This window comes from Pseudorca crassidens, chromosome 11 (assembly GCF_039906515.1).
Source record: "Pseudorca crassidens isolate mPseCra1 chromosome 11, mPseCra1.hap1, whole genome shotgun sequence".
Lineage (NCBI taxonomy): Eukaryota > Metazoa > Chordata > Mammalia > Artiodactyla > Delphinidae > Pseudorca > Pseudorca crassidens.
In genome coordinates this window covers 100,473,373-100,488,119 of record NC_090306.1, presented here as the reverse complement: position 1 = coordinate 100,488,119, position 14,747 = coordinate 100,473,373, and the positions used below count along the sequence as shown (strand labels likewise).

Genomic DNA, 14,747 nt, shown 5'->3' with positions numbered 1-14,747 from the left:
CTACTCAGCTGTATCTGCGGTGCCCAGGGGCCCCTCTAATGGGTGTGCAGACAAATGGGCACAGACACATACCCCACCTGCTCTGCCCGAGGGGCCCAGTGCTCTCGCCCGTCCCCAGTGCCATCCGGGGGCCTCAGGCACTGTCACTTCCAGCCCAGGAGGATAAACCCCAGCAACAGAAGAGAAAACCCAGCCCTGGGAGGGCCTTCCCCCCTTGCAGCAGCCCTGCCAGGCCTCAAGGTCCCAGAGACCAAGGAAGAGCGGGCCTGAGACCCAGGGCCTCCCATCCTGCCCAAATCTGCCAGTCTGGCTCCAAACTGGGTACTGGGGTTAGTTTCCCAAAGAGAAGTCGACCAAAAACTAAAGTAAGCAGCTACCAACAGGCCAGCCCTGCGGCTCCCACGGAAATGAACGTTTTCCAGAGCAGGCGCTGCAGGGAAGAGGGTGTTCCCAGCGCTGGAGCCCACCCCCAGGCCTGGTGCCCACCTGCCTTCCAGAACCCCTTCGCCCACGAATGATCTCTCTGCACCCATCCTCTGCAACAGAAGACCAGTCCCGAGGGAACCACACAGTAACAAGAGGCAGCAACCTCCCCACCCCACTTCCAGGCCCGGGTGTGGAAACCCCCGGCTCCTTCTCTACGCGGGCCGCGGGCCGCGTCCTCCCGTCTCCCCTAAGGGACGGCCGCTAATACCTCACCTGACCACTGCTCCCTAGAGACGGTACTCAAGGTCCTAGAGGAAGCTGGGGTCTGTGTCCTCATGCGGGCATCTGACCCAGCCTGGAGGTCAGGGGGGCCTGCTCTGAGCCCCAGAGCCCAGGAGCATCCCCATCACAGCTCTGACCTCCCTGTGCTCTCACTGGGAACTCGTGGGGCTCCCCCCTCGTCAGGGGCTTGTCAGAGACCCAGACCCAGCACAGGGGCACCCCAAAGGGGCTGAGAGAAGTTTCAGCAATGGAGCAGACGAATGTCTACACTCTCAGATGGAGGGACGTACATACTTACGTCCACAGACATCACAGCAAAAGGATGCTAAGCATGGAGAACGCCCTGGACTGGAGACGGGCGTCAGTTCTGGTGCCTGCCGGCTGTGTGGGCTCGCGTGGGTCACCTGTCTGGGCCTCTGCTTCCTCACCAGGTAAGCCCTGTGGTGCAGGGCTGATGGGAGCGGGCAGCGGGGACAAAGGACGAGGACGTTCTGGCAACACCCGGAGTCGCCCAGGGCAGGGCCAGGAATTTATCCACCTCCACCCTGTGCCACCTGCACCCCTCCCGACCACTGGAAAAAAATCCAGGGAGCGGGGGAAAGGTTCTACCTGTGCACAGGAGTCCCGAGTCTATGTTCTCGCTGCGGCCCCACTGCTGGGGCACCCCTGGTATTTTCCATCAGCCCCAAAGGGCAGGCAGCAGAATTCCCCAGTCCTTTTGGAAAGCATCTCTGCTTTTTCAACAGAAGCAAAGGGGGTCTGGGCAAAAGGGATGGGCAGAGGGAAGAGAGGACAGCCAGGCCAAGCCCAGGGTCCTACCCTGCCACGGGGCCTGCAGCAAGTCCCGTCCCCTCCCTGGGCCTCGTCCTCCCCATCTGTACAACAAGGAACATGAATTAGACCAGGGGGTCAGTAATCCAATACCAAATACCAAGAAGGGGCAGCTGGAACTCAGCTCCCCAGACATTGCCACGAGGACGTATGGGCCTGGGGTTGCCAGGACGTTGGGCTTTGTACGGCAAAGCCAGAAGTCTGGATTTTCGTGTGCAATCACCTCATTTTTCAATATTTGTAAAACATTCTCCTGGCCAAATGAAACAAGACTCCAGGCCAGAATCGGCCCACAGGCCAGCACGCTGCAACTTCTCCCACATCCCTCCCAACTCAGAGCCTCGCTGATCTGGGGATCCCAGAACCGTTGCATGAAACGCTTGGGCCCAGAAGCCAGGAGGCACCCCGAGTCCAGGAGCCCACCCCGCACGGCCCTCACCACCCACACCTTCCACCCCGCAGTCCCATCGGAGACGCCCACTCACATCTGCACATGCGGCGGCTGGAAGCGGCCCTGGTTGATGTTGTAGAAGGTGAAGGCCTGGGTGGGGTTGGAGCTGTACTCGTCCACCTCGATGATGAGCCGACTGTGCTGGTGCCTCCGCGCGGCCATCGCGTGGGACTGGGAGAAGGCCATGCCCAGGCCGCAGGGCAGGAGGGCCAGGGCCTCTGCTTTCAGGACGCCGGGATCCCACCTAGCGCGCCACATGGACTTCCGCAGGCCGCCCGGGCATCTCCCGCCGCCCGGCCCCGAGCCAGACCTGGGAACAGACTGAGGAGACGAAGCAGAACCGTGCGACAGTTAATCTGTTTGGGATTTGCTTTATTTAATGTCAGATGAAGATTCAGAAAGAGGGAGAGGGCGGGGGAGAGGAAAAAAAAAAAAACACAGTCGCACAGCTCAAAAACTCATTACAAATCTTTCCAACTCAGCAGTTTGATGAATATACTTTGGTGAAAAGAAAAGGGAAGGGAGGGAGGGGACCAAAAAAAAAAAAAAAAACCCACAACGCCATGGACGGATGCATGCATGGTCCAACATGTTTAAATACTTAAGACTTTTTTTTTTTTTTTGCCTTCGACAAAACCCCCCAGAGCCCACAGCGTGGCCGTGAGATGCGGAAGACAATGGCTGGTGTTCTGGAAACAGGTAAGGTAAGTTTTACTTTTCGGAACTGGGGAATAGGAAGGATTCACCTCCAACCCCACCCGCTCCCCTCAGACCCCCCCACCAACACACTCCCACACGGGCACACCCCTACAAGCCCGAGCAGGTGGGGAAAGCACGGGCACAAATTCCTTCATCAACCACCATTTCGCCTAAAGATATCGTTTTAGCAGCGCCCGGAGAAGGGATTTTCCCCGAAAGACTGCCATACACCAACTCAGCTCAGAGGGTGGCCACGGTCGGGCGTGGGGGGGGGGAATCTACTTAAAAAACAAAACAAAACAAAAAACCAACAACCTTCTCGAATGCCTTATAGGGATCTCAGGAATTCCGATGTTCCCAGTCAAACCTTGAATCCACTCACATCACAGCTTACAAACGCTATAGATATTTTTTTCATTTCTTTCATTGGAAAGTACAGTTTGCATTTGTAGTTACTAGATTAAAATGTCCCTTTTTTGATTCCAACTCGGCTATGTGAAATCCTGGAAACAAGACTGCATCCCACCCTGACACACACCCTTGCCATGACGGCCCATGCTTCCTCATTAAGATCATCTTTTTTCTTGCTCTTTTCCATAATTTTTTTTTTAACTATGTAAACAGGAAATGCCTCAAAGATTCGGATTTTTTTGGGTTTTGGTCATTAAGACCCTCCGACGATTGTATCTGCACTTCATTTAACCAAGGAGAAAATAACATCATTTAAACTATTCCTGGACAGTCAGATCCCAGTCACGTTAAAGGAAGAAAAAATCCCCTTTGCTTTGCACATGGAAGAAGAATGGACACAGTCACAAAACAAATTAGATTAGGAAAATGACAAAAATTAGAGACTGGAGAACATTTTAATTAGGTGCAAAGGAGAAATGGATTATTAACTTTTTGAACTCTCAACAATCATGCCCATACAAGGTGCAATAAATACCAATATCCTTCTGCTCTCCCGTCACCATCCTCCCCCCAAAAAATGCATCCTGACTCAGAATACACATCCCTCCTTTCCACTTGGGAAGATAAGGAGAAAAAACTCAGCCTTTTCCCTCCAGGATGCACTTGCTCCCGTTCTTTGTCCTGTTCGTTGTTTCTAACGAATCGGTTCCCGCAGCGGATGCAGCGTGGCAGGCCTCCTAGCTGGGTGAGTCAGGGTGTCCAGGCCTCGGGGCCTGTGCCCATCCTGTTTACCCCGGGAGAGGCTGCAAGGCTGCAGACGCGAGGTCCAGGGCTCCAACAGCCCAGATCTGAACAAGAGTTTGAGGCCCAGCCTGGAGCTGACCTGCTGTGTGACCTTAAGCCAACTTCCTAATCTAAGTCTTAGCTTCGTCTTCTGGGAAGTGGGTGTGATAACAGTAACATCGCCCCCCAGGGCAGCTGCACAGGTTAAACGAACAGGAATTCTGAGCACAGCGCCCGGCAGGCACCAAGCGCCCAGCTAATGTTCGCCGTTACTATTATAATCACTGTTCAGTTCAATCGGGACCTGTGTACGGAAGGCCTGCTGTGGGCAGGTGCTGCCCAGGTGCTGGGGCACCTGTGGTCCAGGAGTGTCCAGTGCGAGCAAAGGGTGCAGCTCCAGGAGCCCCGAAGAACCTCAGTCTTCTCAGATGTAAGCTGACTACGCCAAGCCCCTGCTTGAAATCCTTACCGTGGCTCCTCTGATGAGGCCCCACGGCCCGCGGGCCCTGCCCACACTCCAGCCACACAGGTCTGTGCCCAGCAGGCTCCAGTGCCCAGAGGCCGCTGGCTAATGAGTGCTGTGAGCTGGTTCAGAGCACGCAGTTCCAACACTTTCAAGGGGCCCCTCTCTAAGACTCACCACCTACCTACAACATCGGTGTTCCAATACCCCACATTCTGCAGATGAGAACGGTGTGTCACAGAGAAGTGAGGTCTCTTGCCCAAGGCCAGCACAGAGAGACGGTGGTGCTGAAACCTGGACACAGGCAGCCTAGACCCCCCCTTGGCCTCCTCTCCCTCTGGCCAAACTCACCCTTCACCCCTCAACAACACCAGTATTTCCTCAGAGAGGCCTTGATCAGGGGTCCTCAGCCCAGGGTCCCATAAAGAGCCTGGATGTCCACTGGGGGCTGAGCCTAGGTCTCCCTCGCTCACCCTGGTACGTCAGATCAAGCCCCAGCAGCTCTGTGACCTGCCAGGGGCTCTGATTCCTCGTCCACGAAATGGAGAGAAAATAGTACCCATGTCATACAGTCATGAAGATTAAATGAGGTGACACACGGAAACTGCTTTTCACAGAGCCCAGCACATAGTAAATGCTCAAAAAGGTTGTTATTGTTGTTCGTATCATCATCATCATCACCCCAGGGCCCAGCACAGATGCTTCATAAATACTGAATTAGTGAATGTATGGGTGCAGGGATGGATGGAAGGATGGAGAAATGGAGGGAAGGATGCAGGGATGGAGGAAGGGAGGCGTGTGGGGATGGGGCCCTCCACCCACCCCTGCCCCCAAGGAGCGGGCGCCTGCGTGCCCTGCAGCAAGGCTAGCCGCAGTGGGGGAGAACCTGTCTGCACCAGGGGACTCGGCCAGAAAACGCAGGCTGCAAGGCGTCCCGGGAGGCGCTCCGCAGTGAAATGCTGCATTTCACATAAAGGGGGTTTGCAATGGGCCCTGCTCAGAGAAATCAGGGAAACTGGGAACGCAGAGCCTTCTTTTAATACCCATTTAATATTTATGGCGCTGCAGCAGCGCCAGCCACTGTGCGGAGAGCGCAGCCGATCCACGGAGGGGGAGCAGCAATTCCCAAACACACAGCTTGGAGCTGGGAAGCATTTACACCTGGTCCACAAAACAACACAGCACGCAGGCGACGTGGAGGGTGCGGGGACCCGCTGCGGGGGAGACGACCTGGGCTTCCATCCTGGCTCTCTGTCCAGTGGAATGACCTTGAGCAAGTTACACATCCTGGCTGGGCCACCGGAGCCTCCTCCGTGCCAGCGGGCAGGAAGGAAAAGGGACTACGAAGAGGAGGGTGGAATAGATTGATTAATGCATTTACTTATTCAACAAATGTTGACCTTGGCCCTATGAGCCATCACCGGTCCAGATGCCACAAAGAGCAGTGAAAGAATCAACAGGTCACGGCCCTCAAGGAACCGGGGGTGGGGGCAAGAAAGCAAACACATAGGTAAATAGAAAAGATACTTCCAGATAATAATAGGTACCTGGAAGAAGACAGGATGGGGTGATGCAATCATGAGTACTGGGGGAGAAGAGGGTGGTTACTTTACATTGATGATCAAGAAAGTCCTGTATAAAGACGTGCCATCGCCTCAAAAGTGAATGCTGAGAGGGAGCCAGACCTGGGAAAGAGAACCAAGGCAAAGGGGACAGCGAGTGCAAAGGCTCTGGGGCAGAGACAGCATCAATAAACAGTCTCATCATATCATTATTGTTGTTGGCCCCTGGTGTGCTTCCGCAACGGAGGAGGGCCTGGACTTTGAGGTCAGAGGTTCAGGGTTCAAATTCGGTGCTGTTTAGCTACGGGACCCTGGGCAGTCACTTAACCTCTCTGTGCTTCCACTTTCTCATCGGTCGCGTCAGGAGGTGACAGATGGGGTGACGGGAGCCTTGTGCCGGCCCTTCCATAAAGGACCAGTCAGCCCAGATTGGGAGAGTTGAAAACTTCTTGTTGAAAAACTCCTTCCATTCTTTAGGGCTTGCTTTTCAAAAGTCTTATTCTTTCACAAGGTGGTTTCTCTTTTTGTTTTCCCCTCAGAGACATTTATTTGTTGGTCCTCATGTGCCTTGAGGTGAGTCAGGCCAGGAGGAGCCTGGATGCCGGCCGAGGCGCCAGGCGGCAATTAGCTATTAGGGACGGACGGTACGGAAGCTCACACCCGGGAAAGAGGCCAACCTGGGCCCCCCCTCCCGCTGCTGCCTCCACAACCTTGTCTGCCCTCCATTGCTGCATCACCAAGGCCACACATCACACCAGCCTCCAGAACCAAGGCGCTAACACGCACTCTGACCACGCCATTCCTTCCCACACACTGGATCTCGTCAGGAGCCCGGCTCCTTAGAGCCCAGGAGCCCACACCTGCCCCCAGCCTCACCACTCAGGCCAAGCTCTCCACTCCAGGATTCCCCGGCACACCGGGAGTCCCACCTCTGAGCCTTCGCACTTGCTGTTCCCTCCGCCTGGAAGGCTCCACGCACCACCCCCACCTGTGCACACACACCTGTTTCCTGGCTCGGGGCCTTGGGAAGATGTATCCCCCCCCACCGACTCTGACCTCCCTGGGGTTTCTCTCACCGAAGCTCCCAGAGTAATATCCTGTGTCTGGGCTGAGACGCCAAAGAATGAAACAATACACAAACGAATGAGTGAGTAAGAGAAACCATACAGGCCCTCAGGTACCCAGCCCAGACTCCAAAGCAGCTTTAACCTCCTCAGATTTTGGGTTTCTCACCTGTAAACATGTGGAGGCTAAACCTCCCTCCCAGAGCCATTGGCAGGAGAGCAGGACACGGTACCTGCAAAAGCACCTGGCTGGGAGCCAGCACCCAGTAGGTTCTCACTAAGCGTCTCTTCTACTGGGGTTAGAAAGTTCCGATGAAACCCAGGAGCTCTTCCAGGAACTTCTGAGAATCGAGCAGAGATTTTCAGATAATCAGGGGGCTCCTGGCCCCTGCCCTCCCATCCAGTACTGGGTGAGTCAGAGGTCACTCCTTCCCAGGGTGCTGTGATTGGACACACCCTGTACCACCCGCCCTTGACTAGTTTTCTAGGCAAACTTCACCATTCCTTCACCCAGGTCACCGCAGAACACCGGTCAGCCCTGAAACACCCACTTCCCCCCTCGAGGGCAGGCCCTGTTCTGGGACCCAAATGACCCAGATACGAAACTGACCCTCAAAGGGCTTGGAGCCCCGCAGGAGCAGCTGGACAGATCAGCAGGGCAGCTCAGACCCCTTTATGAGGAGGTAGAGGGGAGGGGCCTGGAGGGCCCCCGAGAAGGCCCCTACCAAACTAGGAGGCCCCTGGCACGTGCTGAAGGCCCAAAAGGAGACACTGAGAAGGACCTCGGCGTACACGGAGCATCTTAAGAGCAGGTGGATTTCTGCAAAGGAGACAAGACACTTGGGTGGTCCCGGCAGCCCAAATCTGCCCAACAGATACGGAAGGGAAATCTACAAGCCACCGCGCCGCCGGGTTCGCCAATCTGCAGACCAAAAACAGCTTCCCTTTGCCACACGGCTTGAGGCAGCCACTCCCTCAGGCTCTTCAGAGCCGGGGTGGGCTCGGGACAGTCCCGGTTCACGTCTGCTGTCCCCGGTCAGTCATTACAACCAGCGTCCTCTCCAGCTCTCAAAAGTGCCCCCATTTCAATAGCTGAAAATATCATAAACGGTAAAGGTCACCGTAATCCAAGCCAACCAGAGGCTGTTAAGGCGACCACCCCCAGGAGGTACCCATGTCTCTCTCTCTCCATCACCGGCATGTCTGTAGCCATAACTTGAGGCCGGGACGATACTGTGCTGTCCTGAGTCCGAAACTCGGATGACCATCAATGATTACACAGGGGTGACTGTCCATTAAACAGGAGAAGCCCCCCGAGAAACATGTGCCCTGAGAGCCTTTCCCACAGCAGCGTTCTGACGAAGCCCAACACCTGGAGAGTGTCCCCAGGATTCCAACCCTGTCTTCACTCCCACTCCTCTCCTCCCTGGACCGCGAGTGGGGGGCAGCCAGCAGCCCCAGCCCCTGCAACGGGTCAGCCCAGCATGCAGACGACTGTCTCTGGCCGGTCGCCCAGAGCGATACAGAGAGGAAGGCGGCTCAGCCCAACGCCCTGCTCGCTGAAGCTTTTGTTGAGAACTTAGCGGCAAGGCGGCAAAATGTTGCAGGAAAACCACGCCCACGCTAACACCTAAGTTGTGCCCCCCCCCCCCCCCCCGCAAAGCAAAATGCAGGAGAAATCATATTTAACAGAAAAGTGCCCAGTGTGGGGATTTGGGAATGATTCTTTTACAGGTCATGCTTCCACACGAGCTCAAAAGTCACTTTTAAACTGGTTTTTTCCCCCGTTGTTTTGCTCATGCCTGTAAATATGCAATTGATTAGTCAGTAGTTGAAAATGTCAGAAAGGGTAAAAAAAAAACCGAAAAAAACATAGGAACTCAAAGGAAAGGAAAAAGAACAAACAGCCCAGTAGGAAAAAAATCAGACCCAATCCCCCCATGTGTCTGAAATGACAGCCCTTACGTTTGACCTCCTTCTTTATCAACTGTGGGTTTCCAAGGGAAAAAAAAAAAAAATACTGGCCTGCAGCTGGTATTAGCAGCCACGTTGAAGAAGCTGATGGGCTGAGTCGATGAAGGAATCCACAAATATTGTGAAAATTAGACCATATTCCTTGCAAAAAGATCAACCACGAGTGACTTTAAAGCATTACCACTTTAAAACCTTTTAGCTGGGCCCATTTTGAATTATGACTACATGATTTTAAATTACACTTTCTAATTCCTCGCCGCCCACCCCCCCCCACAAGCAGTCGCTGCCGCTTCATTTTCCAATTATGTACTTTTATTTCAGAATGATGAAGACGGCTACTTACTGGATCATGTCCTGTCTGCCACAAATAGCTGCTCACTTATTCCTTTAATTTTAGATACGAACGCAGTCAGTTCACCCCGCTGGTCTTCAAATTCGGAATATTCTCCATTCCCGGAGCACCGAACGAGGCCCGAGAAGCAAAGAAACCCTCAAAGCTCGGGCTGAGAAATACGTGTGTAAAGCAGTGCTCTGCTCCATAAATTATTATAATTCTTGGTGCTTTCTATATCCATCTAGCAGATCAGCAATCACATAAATAATGGTGAATGCACTGATTTTTCTTCTGCAAAGTGCTATGTCCTAGTTTTCGAAATAAAGCATTTGGAGAGTCGCGTATCTGTGGAGTTGAGATGGGAAGCTGCTCGGATCCGTTTCAAACGAGCACGCACACATACCCACACGCAAAAGGAAATACGAGTTACACGTGAAAAAAATCAGCATTCTGCATCCTTTTCCCACGTACGCGTCGAGTAACACTCAACGTTAATGGGGGTGTGGGATGCACATGGTTGGGGAGGGGGAGAGGCAAGGGGGTCTGGGGTGCTCAGCGCTCAGTGACAATTTGCAAAGAAAGTGAATGTGGGTTTACAGTTCTCATGGAAATCTATTAAACAGACGTCACTGAAGCATAATCAAATCGGCACTATGGTAATTCTACACTTAAGTCTGAGATTGGGGTTTTGCCATTTTTATGATCAGTTTAAGTGCATTTTTTGTGATCATGCGGGAATTTGCAATTAAGGATTAAATCTCCAAAGTATGATCAATTAACTAATGTGTCTGAATGACAAACTTACGAAAAGCAAAACTCCATTCTCCACAACCCCCCCCACCCCCCGCACACACACACCCCTTTGTGCGGGGAGCCTAGGGTGGGGGAGGGAACGTTTGCCTTTTCCATGAGCATTGCAATGCCAAAAGCACTTCGTTGTGAAGGGGGAAAGGCAGGGTGCAGGGATGAGCTCACACTTCTCAGGTAGCCGGTGCAATATATTTTGCAGCCTTGCAGGCTGCGGTACTGTCGGAAAATGCAAAAGCATGCAATGAAGGGGAAACGGGAGGCAGAGGCATCATTTTCCCCTTAAAGTGATGAAATTAGCATGCGCGATGCCAAAAGTCTTTTCATGTGTATCAACGCTGAGCCTCAAATCCTTCTTGGAAGGAGGGGATGGAAATGTGAAGTCATGCAGTAGAAGCAAACTTTCAGGGTTTGGGGTTGGTTGGGGTGGTGGAGAGAGACACCTACTCCATCCTTGAGTCTGAACTCAACGCATCTCACAATCAACCAGAGGGGAGACATTTTTGGGGGGTACCTGCATCTACTTATGATGTACGAGCAGAGTCTGACATCAAGCTGGCCAAGTTCACGTCCAAGAAAACTCCGCCAAATGGTAATTCACAGAAAGGTGTGGAAAGACCAAAGAGCATCTCAAGCCACTATCTGAGTCCAAAATTAAAACATATAATCCCAAATTGCTAAGATTTATTTTTTTTCATGGGATTGGGCTGCCCTCGTTGGCCACAGATATTTTAAATGGAAATAAAGCATAACTAAGTCTTGTCTCCTTAGCGGGGCGGTGGGGGGGGGGGGATCAAAATAAAGTGAAGCATTTGTTTTAGCAGCAGAATGGCCGTGTCACCAGGGAGAGTCACAGCAAATCAAATTAACAGAGGAACTATCTACACCTCCTCTCCAACACCACCCCCCAAAAAGGGGGCCTCTCTTTTTTTGGTCTCCCTTAGGGTTGCTTTTGCTTTTTACATTTTTGTCACTTCTTCAGACCCGAGTCACACAATGTCAGTGGCAGCTTGGAGAGGATGCTAGCTGGTGGTCTCATTCCGTGGGGACATCCACACCCCAGGAAACACGGCTGCAGGGAATTGCTTTCAGGGTGACCCAGCAGTCTAGATGGTTCTTGCTGTGTTCTTGCTGTGTGACCCAGCATAGTCTAGATGGTTCTTCCCTTCGCCCCCTCTCCTCCCTGCCCCGCAAGTGTTTGGCATATCTGATCCTAGAGGGTGAGAAGTTTGGCCGGAAGGAAGACCCCACAAGCAGCCTGTCTCACATCTGCGATGCCATTAACTGTGTGATCGGTGGGCACAGAGCAAGCCTGAGAACTCATTCCCGGGCTCCTGCACCTGGGGAGTCCCTTTCCCCAGGGTCCCTCGCTCCAGAGGTGCAGGCAGACAAAAGGTACCAATTTGCTGAACGGAGAGATCTCAGAGAGAAGAAGAATGGAAAGGGGGGATGCTTGAAAAGACCCTTTTTCTGTTCCTGGTGAGGGAGGGGCAATGGGAGAGACATGTCACATTGTCACATTAAAGATTTTGACAGACAACTGAGGGATAATGCAGAAATTCCACCCTTACTGCAGTGCACCGCCGAAACTTGAAAGGCATTAACTAACCTCCACTAATTGCATGTTTTTCTGTGCATAATATTTACTTGTTAAAAGTCTTTGCCTGGATGATTAATTTCCTCTGCCCTGCTATTCGTGATCAGTTCACAGGCCTGAAATTGGGAAAACGAAATCATTTTGATAGATTTAAAAGATGATTGCACTTTGGGGAAGGTTTTCTGTTTTCCACTAGTCCAGAACCCGCACCCAGAATGCTGATTTTTCTTCTTGAGTGCCACCCTTTAGTGAAATCCTGCTACCATCCTTAATTCCTCAGACAAGTGCAGAGAGATGTGTCCTGTGTTAGGTGAATGCCTGCAAGGGAATGTAGCAAGTTCAAGGGAAAACAAATGAACGCAAATTACCTTCATCGGATGAAGGTTTAATAGTGGACTGGGAAATTTTTAAAAATTTCTTGAATGGCTACTTTTTGTGTCTGTGTATCCCTGACACGGTTTGGGCGCTAACAGAAAGCTCCTAAAGCCCCAGTCTCTTACCTAAACTTAGACCTACTCTATCTGTCCATAAACACAGCCCACAGGGTTAGGGTATATATGAATGATTTTAAGTGTTCCCACAGCAACTGCATCGGAGACAAGACATCCCATATGTAAGTGACACTCTGAGCCTGCCCACATGAACATCATAGGGATCTACTTCAATCCAGGTCTTCGGAAATTCCTAGGACTAAGAAATAAATAGGAAGGCTGCCCCACGTTGAACCACTTCCGAATACACGATTAAACCCCTGTGACCGGATTATCGCCTTTTGACTAGCCATCAGCACCTCCACGGAGTGAGCACGCAAATAGATGTAACCATTTCGCAGAAACCCATCTTAAGGAAAAAGATTTTACAAGTGCTGTGGGGCTGCCACTTGGAAAGCCAATTTGCAGGGAGCTGGGCGTCAGGAAGCACAGTTTATTATGCATGGCTGCCACACCGCAGTCCCCGAGTTACATGGTGCCTGGCTCCACGACGCCTCCCAACACCCCCCGCTGGCTCCACAGCCCCGGTGTGCTCCCCACCACCAGAGGCCTGCCTCGGCCCAGCCAAATCCACCACCCCCTCCCCAAATGGTCTCGTAGTGCGTTGGCTCGCGTGGATGGAGGGCCTGGCTTCCAACTTGAATGTGGCAGTCAGCCGGTGGCCTCTGAGACATCCCCCAGAGCATTTGAGCCAATGTGACAAATCATTCATGAAGTTGATTTAATTTTTTTTTTGCAAACACCAGGTAGGGTATTGACGATGGTAGTGTCTGCTTGGGCCCCCAGCATGGCTGGTCCCGGCTAACAAGCCTCCCACCACCATTCAAGTCCTGTGGGGCCAGCTCGCCCTCCACCAACCAGCCCACTTTTGTTCACTGGTTTAATTTCATAATTGTTTGCCACTTAACAAGCTCTCCTCTGGGCCGTTCAATAGGGGCCTTGGAAATGGGGAGGGAGAGGCAACCAAGCCCCCAAGGGGAGCTGGGAAAGGCTCTGACCCATCACTGGGCAAAGACTTCCCAGAGAGCTCAGCGAGCGGCCTTGGGGGCCAGTTCCAGGGTGGGGCCACCTGATCCCACCTCCAGCCTCCCAGCCCCAGTGGAGAGGGGATGGGAGGGGAGGGGATGGAAGACACGGTGGCCAAAGCTGTGGCCTGCCACAGACTCCTGGACACATCAGCTCTCAGACTGACCCTCTTCTGTCTCCACCGATTCCAGGGAGACTATGCGTGAATTCACTCTCTCATAACAAGTCGCAGAATAAACATACACGAGACAAAACTGTTCCTCAGCCTGGGCAGTCCATGAAATATTGCCTGCGTGGCTGGAACCTGCCTGGTCAGCCACTGAATCCCCTGTGCCCGGCGCACGGCAGACAGTAATAAATATGTACAGAATGAGTGAGTGGATGGACGGGTGGATGGTGGGTGGATGGATGGAAGGATGGATGAAGTTTGCAGCAATGCCTAGCGAAAGTGGCCACTAGACCAGCATTAGTGCCCGCCTCCCTTGCCCCCAAGTACCAGCAGGGGCTTCGCTGCGCACAGTAGGCTCTCAACGACTAGGGGCTGCTATTGTTATCACCATCTTCATCACTTGCACCCCACCAATCCGCTTCTTCCACCAGCAACTCCGCCAGCAGCCAGCAGCGACTGGCGAGCTAGGGAAAAGTTTCGCTGACCCCTCGGCCCCAGTCAGAGTCCAGCGCCCCGGCCGAGCCCCTCCCAGCGGCACCCGCTAGGCCGCCAGGGCAGTCGGGGTGCCGGGCCAGGGCGCCAGCACCCGGCAAAGGCAGCCAAAGTAACTTTGCTGGCGCCCCTGCGCCGCGCCGCGGGCGTCACCCCGTGCCTGGAGAGGGTCCCGGCCGCGACCCCGCCCGGCCCGGCGTCCGCGCCCCTCGCCCGCCGCGCCCCGGCCCGCGCCCGGCCCGCCCCCAGGCCCTACCTGGCCCCGGGCTCCTCTTCGGCGGCCGCGGCGGCCGCGAGCTGCAGCGCGCACGGAGGGAGGCAGGGGCCCGGCTCCGGGGAGGGAGGCGCGCAGGGGCGGGGGCTCCTCCGGCGGCGGCCGCCTTGCCGCGCGTCCGAGGCAGCAAGTGGGAGCCAGACTCCTCCTTCGGGGGGCGGGGGGCTCCCCGCCGCCAGCTCCCTCGCCCGCCCGCCCGCCTGCCCGCCCGCCGCGCGGCTCCGAGCCTCCCCAGCTCCCCCTCCCGCCGCCGCCCTCCTCCCTCCCCCCTTCCTCCCCGCCTCCCCCCTCCCCGGCGCCAGGAGGGGCGCGCTCGCGCCTTCGGTCCCCGGTCCCGCGCGGCCGCCGCCGGGGCCCCCACCAAGCCGGCCAGGCCTCGGCCCCCGGCCCCCGGTCCCCGCCCGGGCCCGGCGACGCATCCCGCCGCCCAGGGGAAGGGAGCTAGGGAGCCGGCCGGGGCGCGGGGAGGAAGGAGGAGCGGAGCCCGCGCTGCGGAAAAGGGCCGGCGGCTGCCTCGCCTCGCCCAGCGCCTCTCCCCGGCCCCGGGCCCGGCCGCGCGCGGGGTGGGCGGGGAGCGCGGCGGGGGCGCTCTCACCTCCCGAGCCGCGGCA

General features: G+C 54.6%; 1 protein-coding gene across 2 annotated transcripts in view; it reads right to left on the bottom strand.

Moving 5' to 3' along the window:
• The window catches only part of MPPED1 (metallophosphoesterase domain containing 1), a 77,101-nt gene extending 62,850 nt beyond the window's left edge, over positions 1-14,251 (bottom strand). Inside the window, exons 1-2 of one of the 2 annotated variants that reach the window (XM_067698327.1) lie at positions 14,119-14,251; positions 2,025-2,311 (exon numbers count right to left, since the gene is read on the bottom strand). In XM_067698327.1, the coding sequence (XP_067554428.1) occupies positions 2,025-2,248 (224 nt within the window). In that variant the 5' untranslated portion in view covers positions 2,249-2,311; positions 14,119-14,251. Of the gene's footprint in view, positions 1-2,024; positions 2,312-9,289; positions 9,679-14,118 lie in introns of those variants that run through there. The other variant, XM_067698328.1, reaches the window with a different exon arrangement.
• Positions 14,252-14,747: the final 496 nt, after the last annotated feature.